This window comes from Pelophylax lessonae (genome assembly GCF_965119305.1).
Source record: "Pelophylax lessonae genome assembly, chromosome: 4".
Classification (NCBI taxonomy): Eukaryota; Metazoa; Chordata; class Amphibia; order Anura; family Ranidae; genus Pelophylax; species Pelophylax lessonae.
Window position 1 is genome coordinate 223,931,177 of NC_138771.1, and position 19,338 is coordinate 223,950,514.

The 19,338-nt window shown below is 37.4% G+C and overlaps 1 protein-coding gene across 1 annotated transcript in view; it reads right to left on the reverse strand.

Annotated features, from left to right (window-relative positions):
- The window catches only part of KCND2 (potassium voltage-gated channel subfamily D member 2), a 558,992-nt gene that overhangs the window by 77,981 nt on the left and 461,673 nt on the right, over positions 1-19,338 (reverse strand). The window contains exon 4 of the mRNA XM_082255657.1: positions 2,931-3,014. Coding sequence (XP_082111783.1) covers positions 2,931-3,014 — 84 coding nt within the window. The remainder of the gene's footprint in view (positions 1-2,930; positions 3,015-19,338) is intronic.

Sequence of the window (19,338 nt, forward strand, 5' to 3'; positions counted from 1 at the left end):
CAATTCACAAAGTGCTTTAAATATCTACCCACCAAAACCAATCATTCAATGGAGCAATGCGTCACTGTAAATATATTCAATGCTGACATGAAACTTATATCTAGATTTTCAATATTTCATACATGTTCAGTTTAGGTAAAAATTTTCTTTTAACCAAATGCTGCTATAACTAATATTTTAACTATTAAAACTATTAACAAAAAAACAAAAAAACAAAAAACAAAAAAAAAAGACTCTTGTAATACAGGCACAATCACCATATGGTTTACAACATCAAAAACATAGTATGGTGCACAGTATGTCAAATGATCTCTTTTATTGGTGGTATGAGTGTGTAACTGGAAAATATGATGTAATGGGGATCCATTTGGTATGTTTAAAACAGACGTAATTTTCTCACATAGTGTGACCACATTCAAACATAAAAACAAAATGGCTGATTGTTTCAGATAGAGGGCATTTTTTAATGCTTCTAATATATGTTGCTTTAACTACTGATGCAATAATATTTGCAAGTGAACTAAAATGATGTTTCAGCTTTAGGCAGATGCAAGAGGGCTGTATCACCCACTATTTCATTATTACTGAAGGGGTCTCCTTCATACCAACCGTCCATACTATCAGGAAGGTCTGCAGTCTCACCGTTCATCATTAGTTAATTACTTTTATATTTAACATTACAAAGGAATGCAGCCAGTGGAGGAATGCAGCCGTGGCTAAATAAGGCCCACAGTAAGGGAGTGGAGGCAGATATTTGGTGAGGTCCTTTAATTCCTAATGCAAGGAGTAAGTGGGTCATTTACCCTGTAGACATCCACCAAAAACTGAAAGCATTTTTAGATGAACTTACCCATTAAATAAAGTGCACCTCAATCTTCCACAATCTTAAGAAACATTGAAATGGTACCTGAATGTTGGATGAAGGACTTAGTGGTAAGATGGGCTCATCCACAACATGAGATAACCCCTACATATAATGTGATAACAGAAAATAAAGGAAATTGAGATTATTCAGATGACAGAGACAGATTTAAAACAGAGAGAAGGCATATTTTCCAATATAATATTTCCTAGAAGCAATGACACCGAGAAGGAAGTAATGAAAGCCACTTGTCCCTGGAGACACTGTTTCTTATCCAGAAAATCAATTTACTGATTACCTGCATATCCCAATTATACTGAAAGATTTTCATAACAGCCTGCTTAGTAATGTATGTTCAAACAGACTGTAACGTAATTCATGTTTACACATGTTTATTGATTTGTGTAATCTTACCTTTTTAATGCAGTGAAGATGGAATTATTGTTTTTGTTTTGTGCACTTACAGCAAAGTCCATTGTTCCACCAAAACAGGCTGCTGACTAACCATAGCAAATACGTAGGTTCGTGAGAAGAACGACTCCATAACATAGTTTCTCATATGAAAAGGGCAGACCATACATTACAGAGATGTAGAACTCATAAATACTGAGATGATCAGTAAACAAAGGCTTCAGCTTTATTTTCTGCACCTATGCAGGACTGAATTTATTTAGGAAACTGCTCTGCATCTTTGTAAGCGTGTACAGTTAGCGACCACCGTGGCTGTTATGAACAGGGGAGGTCTGCCTTACATTAACCATGTATGTTGTGTGAACTACTTTGACAGGCTCTGGACAACTAAAATGAATGCCCAGCCCAACCTTTTTTTTTTCAGTAGAATGGGGAAAGATCAAGCTTTTTTTCTGCTGTCTGGGGCTCCGTTACAGAGATTTTCACTTGTTACACCGAAGATAATGGAGATACAAAGTGCAGTAGCACAGACACAAATTAAAATGATTTTTGTGTAATAATGGGAGGCTAGAACACCTGTTCGCTTTTTATTGTGTTGTTGCAGACTTTCTCTCGATTCCTATTAGTTGAAAAGTTACTGCAGGACAATAACTAAGGTCGAAACCTCATTAATGGAGCCCTAAAGATTCTGAACTCTATCCAAAAAAAAATAGTGGGCTTACATATTAACTCTTAACTTCATGGGCTACTAATAATGCTAACAGCTGAATGTAGAACCTATGCTATGCATTGGGTCAGGATTCTAATAGGAAATTTGTTCTAATTTCAAAGAAATGCCCATTCACAACAATGGGTAACTTGTAATCTGTTTAAATTCCATTTTAAGACATCAATGTAGGTTTTGACACAATATTATATTCTTCATTGGCTGGATTGAATTTATGAATGAATTTCCATTTCTGAATCACAAAGGGATTACTGGATTTTACCTTTCGTGCATGTTCCATGGTAGTCTTCATGCATCAGAAGTATCTAAGAATGACTTATATTTTAACTGTATAGACTATAGAGGTGAATTCATTTTGAATACTTTTCAAGGAGTTAAAGATTTACAGTAAGTATGTGTATTACAATATTTGGTATATTTCAAAGCACAAAAATTGGACTTTTCAATACTGTGAATTTATTGCTTGAATCCCATAATATATGTGCCTACAATCATAGGCTAGGATTTTGGAGGGCTATGAAAGATGGTCTTATTGACTTTATAGCCCAAATAAACAACCACATTTATTTTCAAGTGGTGGTCATCTGGGCTTTATAAAATTATTTTGAAAGTTTGCAGTTCATGGAAATCCGTTTTTGGAATGCTCAACTTTGTGTCTCTGTCCCTCATTCTAATTTCCTGCTGCACGTGTTGGATAGTGACTACCCACTATCAGTTATCAGATTATTTTGGTTGTCACCAACTATGTCAAAGTGGGGAAAAAACATGTGATACATGCCAGCTAATAAAAAAAGGCCAATGATCCTATGTAAAAGGAAAATGACATTCAGTAACTAAGAAACATTTCCATAGTATTTTGTTCTGCAGTGAAGCAACACACATGATTGTATTCTCACTTTTCACATTAGAAAAATGTTTCAAGTTCCCTACCGTGGTCTTCTCCAGACAATGTAGCAGGTGGTGATGTTGTGTTGCAAATGTAGACTTAGTTTTGTTTTGATTTTCATGTGAGCCCTGTAAAAAAAGAGAATGCATTAAAACATTGAAATATTCTTAGTTTAACATCTTTATATATATACATATATATATATATATATATATATATATATATATATATATATATACACATGTATATCATATAATACTTACTTTAAATACAAATACTATAGATTTACCCAGTTTGGAATAAAAAACATTTCTACACACTAAATGTGCAATTTTTATTTTTAATGAAATCCTTTTCTTTAATAATTTACCTTACCTTGAATTATATTAAAACTATTCTTTATTTTCCCCCTGATTCTATAGTTCTGCTAAGACTTCTGGCCTGAAATGTAACAGCATTTAGAAACAGAGGTAGCAAATCACATTTTGTGGCCTTTTAAGACCTGCACGTTATTTCACATTCCGTTTCTATAAATATTTTAATATTTGAATGGAACACAATTATGCTACTATATATTCTGATTTCGTTGTAAGATGTTTGATATTTTAGATCATTTCATTCATTGGCGTGCTTGAGAAAAGAAGCATAGTACTCCAAAATCTTGTAGGCCATCATCTAGGTGTCACTCTGTCAATACTTTTAAACCTATGCAATATAATTTGCAATATTTCACAGCATACCAAATATGGGGTTTGTGCTAGTGAAGACCAAATAGGTGAATACCAGATATAGGGAGGTCACAGAGAATTTCAATGCAACACCTCCTCTGAGTTTCTTACACACAGCAAAATGTTCCTCAAACAGGAATCCATTCACTGAAGAAGTGTAGAAGGGTAATTTTCTGTTCCAGGATAAATCAGTGAGACACCTCTCCAGAGTTTCCTGCAAACTGTTATTTGGACAGGACCCTTTCACTGAACACAATGTGGAAGGGGGAGCATTTGTTCCCCATTAAATATCCCAACCAGGATGCAAATTAAATTTCAGTTTTCTAATCTCTAACCTCTCTATATGCAGTGTGTCCATTTATTCTATCATTTTTCCTACAGTTTCAGTACACTTTGGCTGCTCTGTGCTCCCCCTTCCTTTTACAGTAAGGAGCTGTCCTATCCTCAAGCCCCATTTTTGGCTAGTCTAAGCCTGTTGGCCAGGATTCAAAAGTCATGAAGTGCATTATGGTGTAAAAAATGTGGCTGCCAATCTCAAATCCACAGGATTCACTGCAAACAAAAGGTAGTGGCGAAAACAAACCTCATCCCTATTTAGGACTAAGTGACATCTCACCACCATTAATATCACCTATGATTTTTCTTATTTTTCTACCATGAGACAGTTAAAAGTATGGTACTGAATGGACCTTAAAGGAATGTAATCAATGTCCATTGTGCATGGAACAATGCCTACTAAAAGAACAGAGACTTGCAAAGTCTTATTTTAATAAAAACATTTCAATCTAATTTTACTATTACTATTTTCCATGGATAATTTGATAATCAAGTATTTGTTCAGTCTGGATATTTCACTAAGTCCTATATTAAAGATAACATTTCTCGGTTTAGTCTCATTTTCTCTTATTAGATAAACTATATGAAATAATGTTAGAATAATATTAAACTAGAGCGTTTTTAATAATTGGCTTTACTTAAAAAATATGTCTTTGAAAGACAGTGATTTAGTTGCATAACCCAATTAAGTCTTACACATCTGCTGTTTTTTCAACTTAGTCTCATTCCACTATATGCGCTTTACACATGTAATAACATTAAATAGCAGCTTTTTTCTAACTCTTTAAATTAATCAGTCATCTACATTTCCACAGGGTAGACAGTGTTGAATTGGATCATGTTTAAATAAGGTTATAGGAAGACTTAAGCCAAATATAATAATTTGCCCAATAAAGAGTCTATAATTTTCGTACCACAGAGTCTGTTCTTCTTTTCTTTATATACTTTATATTGGACTTTTCAATTAGGATAAATGCACAACAAAAATGCAATTAACACCTCCACCCATCACTAAAAATAACAACATTAGTTATAAAAGCAAACCAGAGTCCGGACTCAAAAATATCTAAATTATTGGCAGAAATATTGTGGTTCACCAAAACACTATAAACACCATCTGTGTCTCCACGCTCAATTTAGAACGTATCTGTATGTACCAAAGCGCAGCATTTAGAAATCAATGATTTATACTCTTTATCTGACCCTGTAGTATTCTCAATGCAGGGTGGATAGAGCACATAGAATGACTGGCTCAAATCTGCAGTCTCAGCTGCATACCGTATGAAAGTCTTGCTCAACATGGCTGAAAAGAGACCATAAATTGGAAAACTATATTAACCACTTCTGGACCGCCCACCACATATATACTGCGGCAGGGCGGCCTGGCTGCGCAAAATCATGTATAGGTATGTCATTTTGTGCAGGGGTTCTCGGGAGCGCCGCTCCCACTGTGATTAGCCACAGCGGGATCCAATCAGTGCGTCCAGCGGCCACAAAGGCCGCCGGCCACCTGCGATCATGCAGGAGAATGACAATGTAAACAAGGCAGACGGCTGTTCTGTCACAGAGGAAGAGTGAGATTTTGTGTTTCAGCTAAGCTGAAACACAGATCCCTCTTTTCCTCTAGCACATCCATCCCCCACACAGTTAGAAAGCATTCCCTGGGAGCACACCTAACCCCTTGATCATCCCTAGTGTTAACCTCTTCACTGCCAGTGTCATTTATACAGTAACAGTGATTTTTTTTTTTTTTAGCACTGATCACTGTATTGGTGTCACTGGTCCCCAAAAAGTGTCAGATTTGTCAGCCGCAATGTCACAATCCCGCTAAAAATCCCTCATCGCCACCATTACGAGTAAAAAAAAAAAAATAAAATAAAAATGCCATAAATCTATCTCATAGTTTGTAGACGCTATACGTTTTGTGCAAACCAATCAAAATACACTTATTAGGATTTTTTTTTTTACCAAAAATATGTAGCAGAATACATATTGGCCTAAGTTGATGAAGAAATCTGATTTTTTACATTTTTTTCTTGGAAATTTTTTATAGCAGAAAGTAAAAAATTGTGTTTTGTTTTCGAAATTGTCGGCCTTTTTTGTTTATAGCGCAAAAAATTTAAACCGCAGAGGTAATCAAATACCACCAAAGGAAAGCTCTACTTGTAGGGAAAAAAAGCGTTGCAGTTGTCAGTTAAAGCAACGCAGTGCCGTATCGCAAAACATGGCCTGGTCATAAGGGGGTAAAATCTTCCGGAGCTGAAGTGGTTAAATAATTAAAGTAGGCTAAATTGCAAAGCATTGATTATTTTAGCAAATTATAAGTATTATTTTGTGTAGAAAATGATGCTCCTTATTTATCGATGGAAATGGCAAAACTATAGAATTATCTGCATAGCATGATTGCAAGTATAGATAAAATCAAGGCAGAAAAAAACAATTTTTTTAAGTTAATTATTTACCTATTTACGTGTAGGTTTTTCAACTGTTTATTTTGCCATTTGAAATAAGCACATTGCGAACAAAACACATTTATCACAAACACGTTTTAAAACATGGCACTTGTTGTCACAAAAAGAATTATACTTTATTTACTGCAATATCTTACAATACTGTAGTGATGATTTATTTCCAGTGCAAACTTGTTTATACAGGCTATAGCTTGCAAACATTTTTTTGAAGAGCACTCGTTTCAGCAAGAATTGACAAAATTTACAGCAATCTTTGAGCAGTTTTCTTTACATTTTTAAATCACCTTCACTTCAAGTTTTGGTCTGTGAAATATAGATATTTTTTGTAATGCACTTGTCTATGCTTAAAATACCCAAACTAAAGATAAAGGTTTCTTTAAACTTTTCAACAAAGCAGCCTAAATGCTTCCAAAAGCTTGCTGTACACCCAAAACCAAAAATGTAATTAATATATTGCAGTTTATCAATCATTAGATGCGGTGGCTGCATTTGTTTTCTTTTAAGTTTTATTCCCTCTGGTTTCACCTGGTGATCTGGCCTGTAACACACCCCCTGAATGAAGAGACAACAGAGGCACCTTTTGGACTGCAGCATTGTTAATCTGGGGGGAGGGGAGTGTTAGTTGCACCAGCAGATTTAGATACACTAACAAATTGAAGCCACACTCCAGTTAACACTTTAAAAGGAGTTACAGCAACAGTTTTCTTCCTTTTGGGATAAAAGTTTTATACAAACGAACAAAAGCTGATCATTTTAACCACTTCCTTACCGCTGGACGTCATATGACATCCTGGGATTTGAGGGGGGATATCTGAATGATGCCTGCAGCTGCAGGCATCATTCAGATATCATTTTTTTCCACCGGCGATTCCCTTCATCATAAGAACAATCATAGCGGCTGTTCAGCCGCTTGATTGTTCTTACAGGCGGCGGGAGGGGACAACCCCCCTCCCACCACCATTCGGCGCTTCTACTGGCTCGCCCGTACAATCGGTGAGCCAGAGAAGGAATCGGCCGCCGGCGGAAGTTTACCATAGAGACTACGAGGACCAGATGGTCCTCGGCAGTCTCTATGACTCTCGGAGGCCCGGGCGCGACATGATGACGCCACACCCGGCCTGGCAGTTTTCAATACTGCACTGATCTCGGCATTCAGCTGAGATCATTTTATATATATATATATATATATTTTTTTTTTTATTTCAGGCTTTCTAGCCTGTAGGAGAGATCTGAGGTCTTATTGACCCCAGATCTCTCCATAAAGAGGACCTCTCACTCACTGGATGTTTACATTCCTTGTAATAGGAATATAAAAGTGATACAAAAAAATAGGGAAAGTGTAAAAATAAAAAAATAAAATAAACAATAAAAAAAATTAAAGTGCCTCCGTCCCCGCGTGCTCGCACGTGGCTACATATGTAAACGACATTCAATTTATACATGTGAGGTATCGCCGCGAATGTTATAGTGAGAGCAACAATTCTAGCCCAAGACCTCCACTGTAACTCTAAACTTGTAACCTGTAAAAAATTTTAAAGTGTTGCCTATAGAGATTTCTAAGTACCGAAGTTTGGCGTCATTCCACGAGTGTGCGCAATTTTAAAGCATGACATTTTAGGTATCTATTTACTCGGCGTAACAACATCTTTCAAATTATACAAAAAAATTGGGCTAACTTTAGTGTTTTGTTTTTTTTTAATTCACAAGTTTTTTTTCCCAAAAAAATCAACGCGTTTGAAAAATTTCCAGCGCAAATACTGTGTGACATAAAAAGTTGCAATGACCGCCATTTTATTCCCTAGAGTCTCTGCTAAAAAAATATATAATGCTTGGGGGTTCCGAGTAATTTTCTAGCAAAAAAAATGATGATTTTTACATGTAGGAGGGGAATGCCAGAAATCTCCCGGTATGGAAGTGGTTAAGCACCCCTGTCAGTGGTAAATTGTTTGTGTTGACCTTCTAACTGCTGCATCTGCAGGACAAGGACAGATTATTCTGTTTAAAAACAACAGATTTACTGATGGATCACCAGGTGAAACTAAGAGTAAAAAAAAAAGAAAACAAACATAGTCATTGCTTATAAGAATTAATAAGCTGCAATATAATACATTTTTGCTTTTGGGTTTAATACTGCTTTAACCACCTTAAAACTGAGCACTTTCGTCCCCTACTTCACCAGGCCAATTTTCAGCTTTCAGCACCGTCACTCTTTCAATGACAATTGCGTGGTCATTATCAACACTGTACCCATATGAAATTTTTATCATTTGTTTTAGACAGATAGAGCTTTTTTTTTTTTGTTGGTATTTAACCACTTCCCGCCCGCCCTATAGGCAAATGAAGGCGGGAAGGTGGTTGCATTATCCTGACCGGCGTCATATGATGACGGCAGGATAATGTGCTCTGAGCGCCCCCGGGGGGGCGCGCAGAGCGGCGATCGGTGCTGTGGTGTGTCACTCTGACACACCGCATCTCTGATCTTGGTAAAGAGCCTTCTGATGTAGGCTCTTTCCCATGTGACCAGCTGTGTCCAATCACAGCTGGTCACATAGTACACAGGAAGAGCCGTTGATCGGCTTTCTTTAGTTAGTGCCTGACAGGCACGAGTAGAGGAGAGCCGATCTGCGGCTCTCCTGACTGGGGGGGGGGGTGTCTGCACTGGTAATCAGAGCATTGATTACCAGTGCAGACCCTTGGGGGGTGTCACTAGAACCACCAGGGATGCCCACCCATGACCCCAGGGATGCCCACCCATGACCCCAGGGATGGCAATCAGGGCTCAGGGAGCCCACCAGTGCCCTCCCCATCAGTGCTGCCTGCCAGTGCCCTCCCCATCAGTGCTGTCCACCTGTGCCCATCATTGCCATCTATCAGTGCCGCCCACCAGTGCCCATTATTGCCCATCAGTGCTGCCTATCAGTGCCCATTAATGCCCATCAGTGCTGCCTATCAGTGCTGCCTATCAGTGCCCATCAGTGCCGTCTATCAGTGCCCACCAATGCTGCATATCAGTGCTATCTATCAGTGTCACATATTAGTGCCCATCAGTGCTGCCTATCAGTGCCGCATATTAGTGCCACCCCATCAGTGCCTCCTCATCAGTGTCTGTCAGTGCAGCCTCATCAGTGATTATCAGTGCAGGAAAATAACGTATCTATTTACAAAATTGTATAACATAAACAAAAACATTTTTTTTTTCCAAACTTTTCGGTCTTTTTTTATTTGTTTAGCAAAAAAGAAAAAACCTTGCGGTGTTCAAATACCACCAAAAGAAAGCTGTATTTGCACGCAACAGCGCTAAAAGCTTAAAATTGGCCTGGGCAGGAAGGGAGTGAAAGTGCCTGGTATTGAAGTGGTAAATCCCCAATGGAGTTTTTATTTTTTGCTAAATATATGAAAAAAGACATACAATTTTGAAAAAAAACAAAACAAAACATTTTTTTTTAGTTTCTGTTATAAAATTTAGCAAAAAGGTAATTTTTCTTCTTCATTGATGAGGCTGCATTGATGGACACAGATAATGCTGCACTGATGAGGCGGTGCTGATGGGCACTGATGGGGACTAATGAGGCGGCACTTATGGGCACTGTTATGCTGCAATAATAAGGTGGCACTGATGAGCAGTGATAGACAAGACTGATTGGCACTAATAAGCTGCACTGATGGGGCTTATCAGTATAAGTATTGTACTTACTGAGCCCTGACACACTGTCTCTGTGTGAGGAAAGGAGAGCCGATAACAGGCAAGTCTGTTTACATCTGTGTGAGCTGTGATTGGGCACAGCCGATCATATGGTAAGGACCGCTGACTAGCCCTTTACCCCGATCTGTGGTCTGCTGTGTCCAAGGCACACAGTGATCACAGACATCTCCCAAAGCCCACTCCATGAATGCACTTCCCGTGCACATTCTCGGGAAGTGTTTACAGACGACCTCCCAGAACTGGAGAGCCGTTCTATAGCTGTTTAATTGAACTGATTAAACACGTTACGGTGCCTGTGTATTTTATTGGGATTTTATAAGATAGACCAACACAAAGTGCCACATAATTGTGAAGTGGAAGGAAAATGATAAATGGTTTTCAAACTGTTTTGCAAATAAATATCTGAAAAGTGTGTCGTGCATTTGTATTCAGCCCCTTTACTGTGATACCCCCAACTGAAATCTAGTGGAACCAATTGCCTTTAAAAGTCCCATAATTAGTAAATAGAGTCTTACTTTGTGTAATTGAATCCCAGTATAAATACAACCATTCTGTGAAGTCCTCAGAGGTTTGTTAGAGAACCTTAGTGAACAAACAGCATCATGAAGGCCAAGGAACACACCAGACAGGTCAGGGATAAAGTTGTGGAGAAATGTAAAGCAGGGTTAGGTTACATAAAAAAATCCCAAGCTTTGAACATCTCACGGAGCACTGCTCAATCCATCATCCAAAAATGGAAAGAGTATGGCACCAGAGTTGTATAAAGTACTCAAAACCCATACTTGAGTAAAAGTACAAGTGCTCAATCAAAAAGTGACTTGAGTAGAAGTGGAAGTGCTCGATCAAAAAGTGACTTGAGTAGAAGTACTAAAGTATTCAACATTTTTTGTACTTAAGTATTGCAAGTAGTTTTTTTTAAAATGTTGCTACTCAAGTACTGAAAGTAAAAGTACAAGTACTGTGTTATGTAGTTATTAAAGAAAGAAGTCAAAAGGTTGAACATCATATTGTTTTTTTATTATTTAAAATGCAGCTTTTATTTATACATACAGTAGCATTTATTTTCGTATGCGCTGATAATACACATGTTTTGAGCTTCATGAAACCTGCCATCTACTGTTCTGGCAGTGGTAAATTTTATAATAGTATTGAGTAGAAGTATTGAAATCATCGAAAAAATGTAGTGAAGTAAAAGTGGAAGTAGGAGAAAAAAATTCTACTCTCGGAAAGTACAGATACCACCTTTCGGTACTTAAGTACAGTAGTGAAGTAGTTCTACTTAGTTACTATACATCTCTGTATGGCACAACTGCAAACCTACCAAGACATGGCCATCACCTAAACTGATAGGCCAGGCAAGGAGAGCATTAATCAGAGAAGAAGCCAAGAGGCCCATGGTAACTCTGGGGGAGCTGCAGAGATCCACAGCTGCACTCCACAAATCTGGCCTATGGAAGAGTGGCAAAAAGAAAGCCATTGTTGAAAGAAACCCGCAAGACGTCCCGTTTGCAGTTCGCGAGATGCCATGTAGGGGACACAGCAAACATGTGGAAGAAGGTGCTCTGGTTAGATGAAATCAAAATTTAACTTTATGGCCTAAAGGCAAAATGCTATCTGTGGCAGAAAACAAACACTGCACATAACCCTGAACCCACCATCCCCACCATCCCCACCATCCCCACCTTGAAAGCTGGTCAGAGCTCATGGGAAGATGGATGGAGTCGAATACAGGGCAATTTTAGAAGAAAACCTGTTAGAGGCTGCAAAAGACTTTAGACTGGGGCAGAGGTTCACCTTCCAGCAGGACAACTTCCCTAAACATACAGCCAGAGCTACAATTAAATGGTTTAGATCAAAGTATATTTATCTATTAGAATGGCCCAGTCAAAGTCCAGACTTAAATTCAATTGAGAATCTGTGGCAAGAATAGAAAATTTCTGTTCACAGACGCTCTCCAATCCAATCTGACAGAGCTTGAGCTATTTTGCAAAGAAGAATGGGCAAAATCTCACTCCCTAGATGTGCAAAGCTGGTAGAGACATAACCAACAAGACTTGCAGCTGTAACTGCAGAGAAGGTGGTTCTACAAAGTATTGACTCAGGGGAGAAGAATACAAATGCACGCCACTCTTTTCAGATATTTATTTGTAAAAAATGTTGAAAACCATTTATCATTTTCCTTCTACTTCATAATTACTGTATGTGCCACTTTTGTGTTGGTCTATCACATAAAATCCCAATAAAATACATTTACACTTTTGGTTGTAACAGGACAAAATGAAAAATTACAAGGGGTATGAATACTTTTTCAAGGCACTGTATATGCCATATGTACAAGGCCTAATGATTTTTATTTATTTTCTTCTTAGTTTTTAAATAGTTTTTTTTATTTACTATTCATATATTTTTCTTTACAAAAAAACATTTATATACAGGGAGCACATTTAACACTTTGAAGGCAGCCTAATTATAAGGGAGGGGGTGGGGGAAGGAAACAGGGGGAGGAGTAGCTACTTTAACTCATTTATGTGTGTGTGTTTGTGTATGTGTAAAAATTCCAGCCTGAGCCGTTGAGCTCTATAAGCACGTTTTTTTTTTTCAACAAGGCAGGGGACAGCTTAAAAAATTGTAAAAAAAAAAAAAAAAAAAGAAGCCTAAAGCTCAACATGTTGGCCAAAAATAGGAATACAAAATCTGAATACACAATACTTCATATTATGCTAACTGAAAAGAAAAAATATTTATACAAATTTTATTTTCTTAATCCTGGCTAAATAGCCTTTAAGCAAGCTGTTGATAGGCTGCAGTGGGCCTTTAGCAAGCTTTAATATGGACTAACATTTGCTGAAGCCTGCTAAAAATGTCCTTAAAGATACAACAAGCAATCTAATTCATATATGTATTCATAGCACCCAGTCTGGATGCTTTCAGGGCAGCTTAATGGAAGCTGCTCAGAGCTTAGTAGAAGCTTTGTAAATGCTTGCTGTTCATGATGCTCTGCAAATTAGCATTTTCAAGCTAAAGCCTTTGTGAAGGTAGAGAAGCCACACAAGTAGATTATATCTGCAAAATCTTCACCTTCCTTCAAAAAAAAAAAAAAAAATATTTTCTATTTTTTTTTATATGAGGAGTAAGCTAAAAAAGTTAATAAAAAACAATGCTGTGCTTCCGCTATATGCTATTATTGGTATGATTGTTATTATATGCCATTATTGTTATAATTCGTTTTGTTACTATATATTTGTGTCTAATAAACCAAAAAAACATGTATTCTAGTCATTGTTTATTGAATACTGTGTAGAATATTACACACATGCTGCATATAAGTGTAGGATTATATGTATTTGTTAATTCTACAAACCATCTCTGAGCTTTATATACCCGTAAGCATAATCAAATATATGAATAATTAATATACACACACTGATACCACCACTGATAGAAAATCAGCATTTACCAAAGCAATATTCTTGAAAGAAGTCATCAAACATCTGTTTTTTTCAGGTGAACTGAATTCCCCTGAACATTTTGCACAGGACTTGATGATTGCAAATTGGAGCACAGTGAGAAGTAAAAGGGCAGGAATTTGTCTTTACGCTCTTACTTGTGAAGAACTGATTTATCTGTTTAATGGTAAAACACAGGGGAATGCTTTTAAAAACCTAGGCAAAAACAGGTAGATATCTTCTGAATTCAAATGTCTAGTACAAAATATACTGAGACCTAAATACAAAATATACCGGAACTCAGAAGGGACTGGCCTAATTTCGATCCATGTGTCAAATTTCGCTCCTGTTCAACAGAAGTATATCCAACTATCAACTTTAGCCAAATGGGAGTGTTGGAAAACTTTTCTCAATAAGCCAGCTGCAGCCCATTGGTTCAGTGTATTACTGTATGGGGGGAATGGAGGAGTCAGAATACAATGGCACAGCAAGGAGGATTCTTCCACCCACCCTGTTGTGTGGATTAGGGAACCTTTTCACTTTTTCTTTTATTTTTCATTTTTTATTTTTTGATCAGCCAAACAATTTATCTATGGCTAGCATTAAAGGTAAAAAAAGGAATGACTAACACATAAAATGCCTCATTGAAAAACAATAAGTGGAATTATATATATTATACCTGCTAGTAAGACTTGAACTTTGTTAAGTTGTTATGCTTGCACTATAATGTGTTCCCACATCAATATGGAACTAAACAAAAAATATACATAGAAAACTATATATAGGATATAAATAGACTCAGGCATACTGGGCTTTGTAATAACCCTTTGATAAAGTCATGAAGGCATGACAAAACACATCAGGGCGGGGCCTATGATGCCATTACATCTACCCGGAAATGCCACTCCATTGCTGGAAATAGGTGTGGTTTACCTTAAGGGGACATTGTACCCAGATATTGTGGCAACCATTTAAAGTGGTGCACTGCTGTCTGAGTGCACCTATCTTCAGAGAACCAAGTAGAGGCTGCATTTTGGCGGTGATGTAAACAGGAGTTTGTGGAGAGTTCCCCTGGAGGGAGATGGGGCGAAGCCCCGGGAATAGACCCTCTAAAGAGTAAGACACAATTGGCCTATTGCTTATAATAATTGGTCCAGAAGTTCAGGTGGGAGGACATGATGAAAGGTGATAACATTCACTTGTGGCAAGTGTTTAGGTGCACGCCTGTCTGAGTGCACCTATCTTATTTGTGTACATATTTTAAGCTTTTTAATAAAGGGATTTTCTGTTATAAGCACTATGCTGTTTCTTCTTTTTTTGAGCAGAGGAACAAGCGGAGACTGCAAATTGGTGGTGATTCACACTAGAGCCAGTGGAACGAGTGGTGAAGTCCTTGTAATTTGACATATTGCTTACACTAATAGATCTACAAGTTCAGGTGAGAGCACATGATGAATGGTGGTGGGACTCACTTGTGCTGTTGATGCCTGTGAACAATTAAACAAGCAACTAAACTAATAAGAGGATTGGAGGACCTTAATTGTGAGAAGGGATTACAAGCGCTTAATTTATTCTCCTTCGAGATAAGACGCCTGAGAGGGGACATGATAGCGATTTACAAATACCTCAAGGGCGATCCTAGCATAGGTAGAAAATTATTTAGTCCTAAGGAGTTCAAGAAGACACGTGGCCACACAATGAGATTAGAGGAGAGGCGGTTTAACCTTAAGCTGCGTAAGGGGTTCTTCACTGTAAGGGCGGTGAGAATGTGGAACTCTCTTCCACATTTGGTGGTAGCTGCAGGGAGTATGGCTACTTTTAAAAGACTCTGGGACATACATCTCACAGATCTCAACATTCAGGGCTATGGAAAATGAGCAGGCCACTGACACACACACATACACATACGCACCTGTACAGGTTGAACTGGATGGACTGATGTCTTTATTCAACCTCAACTACTATGTAACTATGTAACTATGTAAGTATTTTTTATCACTTTGGAGAAGGTACAATTGAAGGAACGTATGTGATGGACATACAGTGCCTTGAAAAAGTATTCATACCCCTTAAAATGTTTCACATTTTGTCATGTTACAACCAAAAACGTAAATGTATTTTATTGGGATTTTATGTGAAAGACTAACACAAAGTGGCACACAATTGTGAAGTGGAAGGGAAACGATAAATGCTTTTCAAAACTGTTTTCAAATAAATATGTGAAAAGTGTGGCATGCATTTGTATTCAGCCCCCTCAGTCAATCTGAGTCAACCATCTTTCACTGCTATTACAGCTGCAAGTCTTTTTGGGTATGTCTCTACCAGCTTTGCACATCTAGAGAGTGACATTTTTGCCCATTCTTCTTTGCAAAATAGTTCAAGCTCTGTCAGATTGGATGCATCTGTAAATAGCAATTTTTAAGTCTTGCCACAGATTCTCAATTGGATTTAGGTCTGGACTATGTTTATTGTCCTGCTGAAAGGTGAGCCTCCGCCCCAGTCTCAAGACTTTTTCAGACTCTAACATGTTTTCTTCTAAGATTAATATATATATATATATATATATATATATATATATATATATATATATATTAAACATATGTGCAATAAATTCAATGCAACAATTATATACAATAAATATCAAAAAAGTACATAATAATCCCTATGAAAATTTCTGTAAAAAAATCATAAAGTGCAAATGCTTAAAGCAAATAGTGCAAAATATGCATGATATCAAAATAAAACAAAGTGTGCAGTGCAAAAATAATTGTAGTTTCCTTCTCAGTAATAAAGTTCATATGTGATCCAAAAATAAAATTCACATGTGATCCAAAAAAAAATTAAATCAAATAAAGTTCATATAATGTTCCACAAAAGAATCCAAGGAAAGTGTTCAGAAGTTCTATAAAATCTTATTCCTGCAGAAAACACCCAGTGCGCTCCTTCACCATTCACACCAAATTTAATCACCAGAGATAATGGCTGGTCATATTATAAACCAGTAAAAGCGCTCTACATCAAACACAAAGCAGGAAGATTCCCCCCGCTGCTGCTCCTGGTCAATCACTCTCTCAGATTAATCCATGATGCTGTCAGTGTCCTAGCCCCACCCCTGGGATTACACTATGCACTTTGTTCTATATTGATAGCACACATATTTTGCACTTTTTGCTTTAAGCATTTGCACTTTATGATTTTTTTTTCACAGAAATTTTCATAGGGATTATTATGCACTTTATTGATATTTATTGTATATAATTGTTGTGTTGCATTGAATTTATTGCACATACGTTTAGTATATATATATATATATATATATATATATATATATATATATATATATATATATATATATATATACAGTATTTTTCTCTGTTAATCGGTTCATTTAGAAGGATACAAAAAGAAGGAAAGAAAGAAGACGTTCAGAAAACTCTATCTATTATTGTGGGAATTTCCGGGCATTAGGATGAAGTGAGCATGGGTTCAGAGAAGATCAGTGCAGTGGTGGATTGGACTACTCCTAGAAATGTTAAGAAAATCCTGCAATTTGTTGGATTTGTTACCTTCTACAAAAAATCAATAAGAATCTTCTCTAAACTGATAGCACCAATGATGCAGTTGACAAAGAAAGAGATGCAGTTTGTGTGGTCACCAGAGGCACAGATTGCCTTTAGTAAACTAAAGACTCTTTTCACTTCTGCACCAATATTGGTACATCCCGATCCTGAACTACCTTTTATCATGGAAGTGAATGCTTTGCTAGACTCTGCCGTAGGAGCTATACTTTTTCAGCAAAGAGGAGAAAAAATCAGCTTCCTCCTTGTGCTTATTTCTATCACTTAATGTCTTCATCTGAAAAAAAAAGATGAAATTGGGAAAAAGGAGCTGCTGGAAATTAGGGAAGCTTTTCCCGTATAGAGGCATCTGCTGGAAGGGGCTAATCATCCTGTAACTGTTTTTACTGATCATAAAAAGCTAGAACTCATTTGTTCCGCCAAGAGATTGTCTTTCAGTCAAGCATGTTGGCCACTGTTCATTTCCAGGTTCAATTTTATTATCTTTTATCGACCTGGGTAAAGGACTGGTTAAGCTGATGCCTTATCACAGGTATTCTCTGGGCCCCTCCAGGTAAGCAACTCTAAATGTATGATCCTACCTCAAAATACCTTCCTAAGGGCCACAAGTCCTAAGACATTCTTGAATCTTCTCAAAGATAATAATAACTCCTCAATAATCTTTCTAAGGACATTAACCTCGCTTATAGAACTGCTTTTGAAATCAAGGGCACTGACTCTATGTACCTGAATCTTCCTGGGTTGAAGCCCTTCGTTTGGTTCATACCTCCAAACCTGCTGGGCATTTTGTAATTTCTATGACAGATTAAATTTTATCACATTCCTTTGAAATGACCACTATCATGGTAGTTGTCTACCATGTCACTAAGATGCCTCATTTTATATCAGTTAAAGGGGGGCCTACTGTTGAAAAAACAGTGGAACTGATGGTTTGGGAAGTCTTTGAACTACATGGAATCCCTGATGATGTAGCATCAGACAGAGAAGTGCAATTTATTTCAAAATTCTGGAAAAACGTTTCCTAAACATTAGGTTTTGCAATCAATCTGTCCTCTGCTTTTCATCCCAATTTAATGTTTAGACAGAAAGGACAAATCAAACTTTGGAGCAGTACCTTTGATGCTTTGTCATTTATCTTTAGGATGACTAGGTGGACTATGTTCCCACAGCAGAGTTTACTTTTTACTACAGTTTTTATTTCTGATTTCTCTCTCTCTCAACTCCAATTCATGCAGTTACCAGCATTGCAGGAGATTCAGGAGAAATTAATCAGGACTTTGAAGAAGGCTCAGGAATGCTACAAAAAGGCTACTGACTGATATATTTCATGCGGGTGACAAAGTTTGGTCATCGAACAAAAAATTTGAAGGTACATGTTCTATCTGCCAATATGGGCCAAATGTTTGTGGGACCTTTCCAGGTGCAAGGTTAAGGAGAATTTGTGTTTGAGAAAATTCTTAAATCCAGGATCTTTTGCAACAGGGATCAAAATCCACAACCTCTTTAGTTTAGCAATTTTCCAAAAAGTCTGCAATAAGATACAAGTCAGATTTTGGGCATCTCCTGCAACAAATATGTCCTTTTTGATGAGATACTCCGAAAGAAAAAACTAGGTCTAAAGGGACTCAGACATGGTGCATTTCTGCATTAGAATCCTGCAAGTGCAGCAGCTGATTGATAATTGTAAAGTCCCACCCATTCACATTTACTTTGCACATGGACACAGACATACAAACAGCTATTTCTTCTGAATAACAAAAGAGAGGAATCTGCAACAACATTTGTTAAAATCCTTGCAATGTACATTTTCTCAACAGAAGTGGAGTTACTCTTTAAGGCTTTGAATGTCAGTGATCACTTGTGGAAGACATCATTATTTTTATGAGCATCTACTGGTGGGAGCAAAGCTTGCTGAACCCCCACTGCACCTGTGTTGGATAAATAGTAGGTAAAACCACTTACTTACACACATGCTGTTAATTACCTAGGCTCCATTCACATCTGAGTGATACAAATCCCCCATGATTCGAAATTGTGGCAAATCGTGGGACATTTGTGCAATGTCATTACTTCTCAGTGGCACCCAAATCGTGGTGTGATTTTGCCATGATTGTTGCCTGACGACCTGCAATTCTGTATGTGCGGTCTTATCGCGAGTCGCCGGGTGACAATCATGGCAAAATTGCACCA